This window comes from Bufo bufo, chromosome 8, assembly GCF_905171765.1.
Source record: "Bufo bufo chromosome 8, aBufBuf1.1, whole genome shotgun sequence".
NCBI classification, from domain to species: Eukaryota; Metazoa; Chordata; class Amphibia; order Anura; family Bufonidae; genus Bufo; species Bufo bufo.
In genome coordinates, this window is record NC_053396.1 from 72,623,561 (window position 1) to 72,623,962 (window position 402).

The 402-nt window shown below is 39.3% G+C and overlaps 1 protein-coding gene across 1 annotated transcript in view; it reads left to right on the forward strand.

The window, feature by feature from the left end:
- The window catches only part of LOC120978059, a 14,883-nt gene extending 14,781 nt beyond the window's left edge, over nucleotides 1-102 (forward strand). The window contains exon 6 of the mRNA XM_040406298.1: nucleotides 83-102. Within this exon, the coding sequence (XP_040262232.1) occupies nucleotides 83-102 (20 nt within the window). The remainder of the gene's footprint in view (nucleotides 1-82) is intronic.
- Nucleotides 103-402: the final 300 nt, after the last annotated feature.

The following is a 402-nucleotide window of genomic DNA, read 5'->3' on the forward strand; positions in this document are numbered from 1 at the left end:
TTTGATTCCATTTAAAGAAAAACAACAATTTTGACTGTGAATAAATAGCAGTCAGTTGCACACACGTGTTTGTGTGTTTAAGGCCCAGCTGCAAGTCCATAGTTTCACTTCAGCACCATTCATATCTGGTGTCACATTTGATTCCATTTAAAGAAAAAGAACAATTTTGACTGAATAAATAGCAGTCAGTTGCACACACGTGTTTGTGTATTTAAGGCCCAGCTGCAAGTCCATAGTGTCACTTCAGCGCAACTCATATCTGGTGTCACATTCGATTCTATTTAAAGAAAAACAACAATTTTGACTGTGAATAAATAGCAGTCAGTTGCACACACGTGTTTGTGTGTTTAAGGCCCAGCTGCAAGCGCATAGTGTCACTTCAGCGCCATTCATGTCTGGTGT